Source organism: Cyphomyrmex costatus, unplaced genomic scaffold, assembly GCF_001594065.2.
Source record: "Cyphomyrmex costatus isolate MS0001 unplaced genomic scaffold, Ccosl1.0 scaffold20, whole genome shotgun sequence".
Lineage (NCBI taxonomy): Eukaryota > Metazoa > Arthropoda > Insecta > Hymenoptera > Formicidae > Cyphomyrmex > Cyphomyrmex costatus.
In genome coordinates, this window is record NW_017276039.1 from 360,632 (window position 1) to 362,880 (window position 2,249).

Consider the following 2,249-nt stretch of genomic DNA (forward strand, 5'->3'; position numbering starts at 1 on the left):
AAAGAAGGAGAGAGAGAGAGAGAGAGGAGAACGTCGCAGAACTCGTTGTGACGTGTTGAAAGACTTCGCAGAAAAGTCCGTCGTTCTATTTATTAACTGTTTGGGCCGGCTGAGCAAGTCGTGTGTGCCACTACTCTCCGGGGGGAACGACCGCTTTCCCGTCCGGAGGCGAGAAATTGTATAGGAAGGAGTCGAGGGTAAAACCTCGGTATTCCCTAATCGAGGCGAAGTGAATTAGTCCGGCGGTATCGATGGTGCGCAACCTAACGATGGAGCAGACGTTCTACGAGGACGCGAGCGTGTACGGTGCGATGAATGGTCGCGAGAACCACAGCGTGGTCCAGCTGAAGCGAAACCTCACGCTCGACCTGAACGGTTGCCAGAGGCAGGGCTCGCAGGCGAAGAGGCCGCGGTTGGGCCCACTGCCACCCGCCCTCAACAACGTCACCCCGATTCTCAGTTCGCCGGATCTCAACATGCTGAAGCTCGCATCACCGGAGCTCGAGAAACTCATCATGACGCAACCGGACGGTCTGGTCACCGGTCTACCCACACCGACCACCCAGATCCTCTTCCCCAAAGCGGTCACCGAGGCCCAGGAGTTGTACGCGCGCGGCTTCGTCGACGCGCTCAACGAGCTCCATCACTCCGACAGCTCGCAGGAACCCGGCAGCATGCAAGGCGCCACGTACACGACTCTGGAGCCGCCTGGTAGCGTGCAGAGTACAGAGTCCACCATGAGCAATCCCGGCCTGATACACGTCAAGGACGAGCCGCAGACGGTGCCGAGCGTGTCGAGCACGCCGCCGATGTCGCCGATCGACATGGAGAACCAGGAGAAGATCAAGCTGGAGAGGAAGCGGCAGAGGAACCGCGTGGCCGCGTCCAAGTGCCGACGGCGCAAGCTCGAGCGCATCTCCAGGCTCGAGGACAAGGTCAAGCTGCTCAAGGGCGAGAACACCGAGCTGAGCGGCATCGTGCACAAGCTCAAGGAGCACGTGTGCCGGCTTAAGGAGCAGGTCATGGACCACGTGCACGCCGGCTGTCAGATCATGACCGTCAACAACCAGTTTTGAAGCTCCCCCTCCCCAAATCGAGGAGGGATGACGAACGCTAACCCCTCGAGGAGGAGTCTTTGCTGTCACCGTGCTGCTCACACCCATCTTCTTGCCCCTTCGCGAATAAGACGAACTTTCTTGCAACGGCAAACGGTGTGTTGGGTCTCCTCTTTCGCGATTGCGATCGAAAGAGAACAAATCTCGACTGGCGCCATGGGGCTTATCGTTCGGAAACATTTTTCACTTCTTATCTCAACCTCTCATACAAATATTCTTCGTTTTCTTTTCTCTTTTTTTTTACCAAGGAGATAAAAGAAAAGTACAGTTCAGCTATGTCTCTCGATATCGCCAAGGAGTTTGAGAGAGAAAAGGCGGTATCTTCGGGAAGCGCAGGATAATCATATCGCCATCCTGAACAAGGATCTCCGCAAAAAGGAGGGAGGGAGAAAAGAAGCGAGTCTATCGTTCGCGGCACGTTCGCCGTTTTCCTCTCGTGGTTCTTTTGTGATACGATCGGGGAGGAGACGATCACACAACGATGGCAAGAACAGTAAGCAGCAGGCGGAGCAGGAGGAGGAGATGACGGTCGTGGTGGAGAAGGAGGAAGGAGTGCCTTCGTACACAACGTGAAACGTAAAGGATGCTTTTGGGAGAGTGGCGGGCGTGCGCGCGTGCGTGTTGCGCGCATGCGAAAGACTTTACATGCACGAGCACGCTCGGCGACGGGCGAATGCGTGTGTATCATATATGCGAGAGAGAAAGAGAGAATGTGTGTAACAAGGAGAAAATGATATGCATGCAAAGAGAGAGAGAGAGAGAGAGAAAGAAAGAGAGAAAAAGGGAGATCGCACGAGGTAGCATGAGGGGGGGTCCCCCCGATATTCCCATATCGCGGCGGCCATTTTGGAGAACGCGAGAGAGCCGGCGGGAGATTCGAAGCTACCGAAAGCTGTTCGAGTTAATACCAACTGAAAGAGTAACATAAGCGTTATAATTTCACACTCAGTAATGTAACTGTTATATATTTACAACGTGTGCTACATTAGTCAATCAAATCGGGAGAATGTTCGTCTTTTACTGAATGCTTTCGCGAAAGACTCGAACGCATTCCGTTAGTCTTAGAAACTTCTTCATCTTGGTGCGTATACAAAATGTTGTATTATATAACGTTACATTATATTTACGTTATCT

General features: G+C 53.3%; 1 protein-coding gene across 1 annotated transcript; it reads left to right on the plus strand.

The window, feature by feature from the left end:
* The first annotated feature begins 251 nt into the window (after nucleotides 1–251).
* Jra (Jun-related antigen) lies at nucleotides 252–1,076 on the plus strand. Its single transcript, XM_018539001.1, has one exon. The coding sequence runs from the start codon at nucleotides 252–254 to the stop codon at nucleotides 1,074–1,076; it is 825 nt and encodes a 274-aa protein (XP_018394503.1).
* Nucleotides 1,077–2,249: the final 1,173 nt, after the last annotated feature.

What these genes read in the sequence shown, in the direction of transcription:
- Jra (XM_018539001.1), top strand. Translation starts at nt 252, where the DNA reads ATGGTGCGCAACCTAACGATGGAGCAGACGTTCTACGAGGACGCGAGC.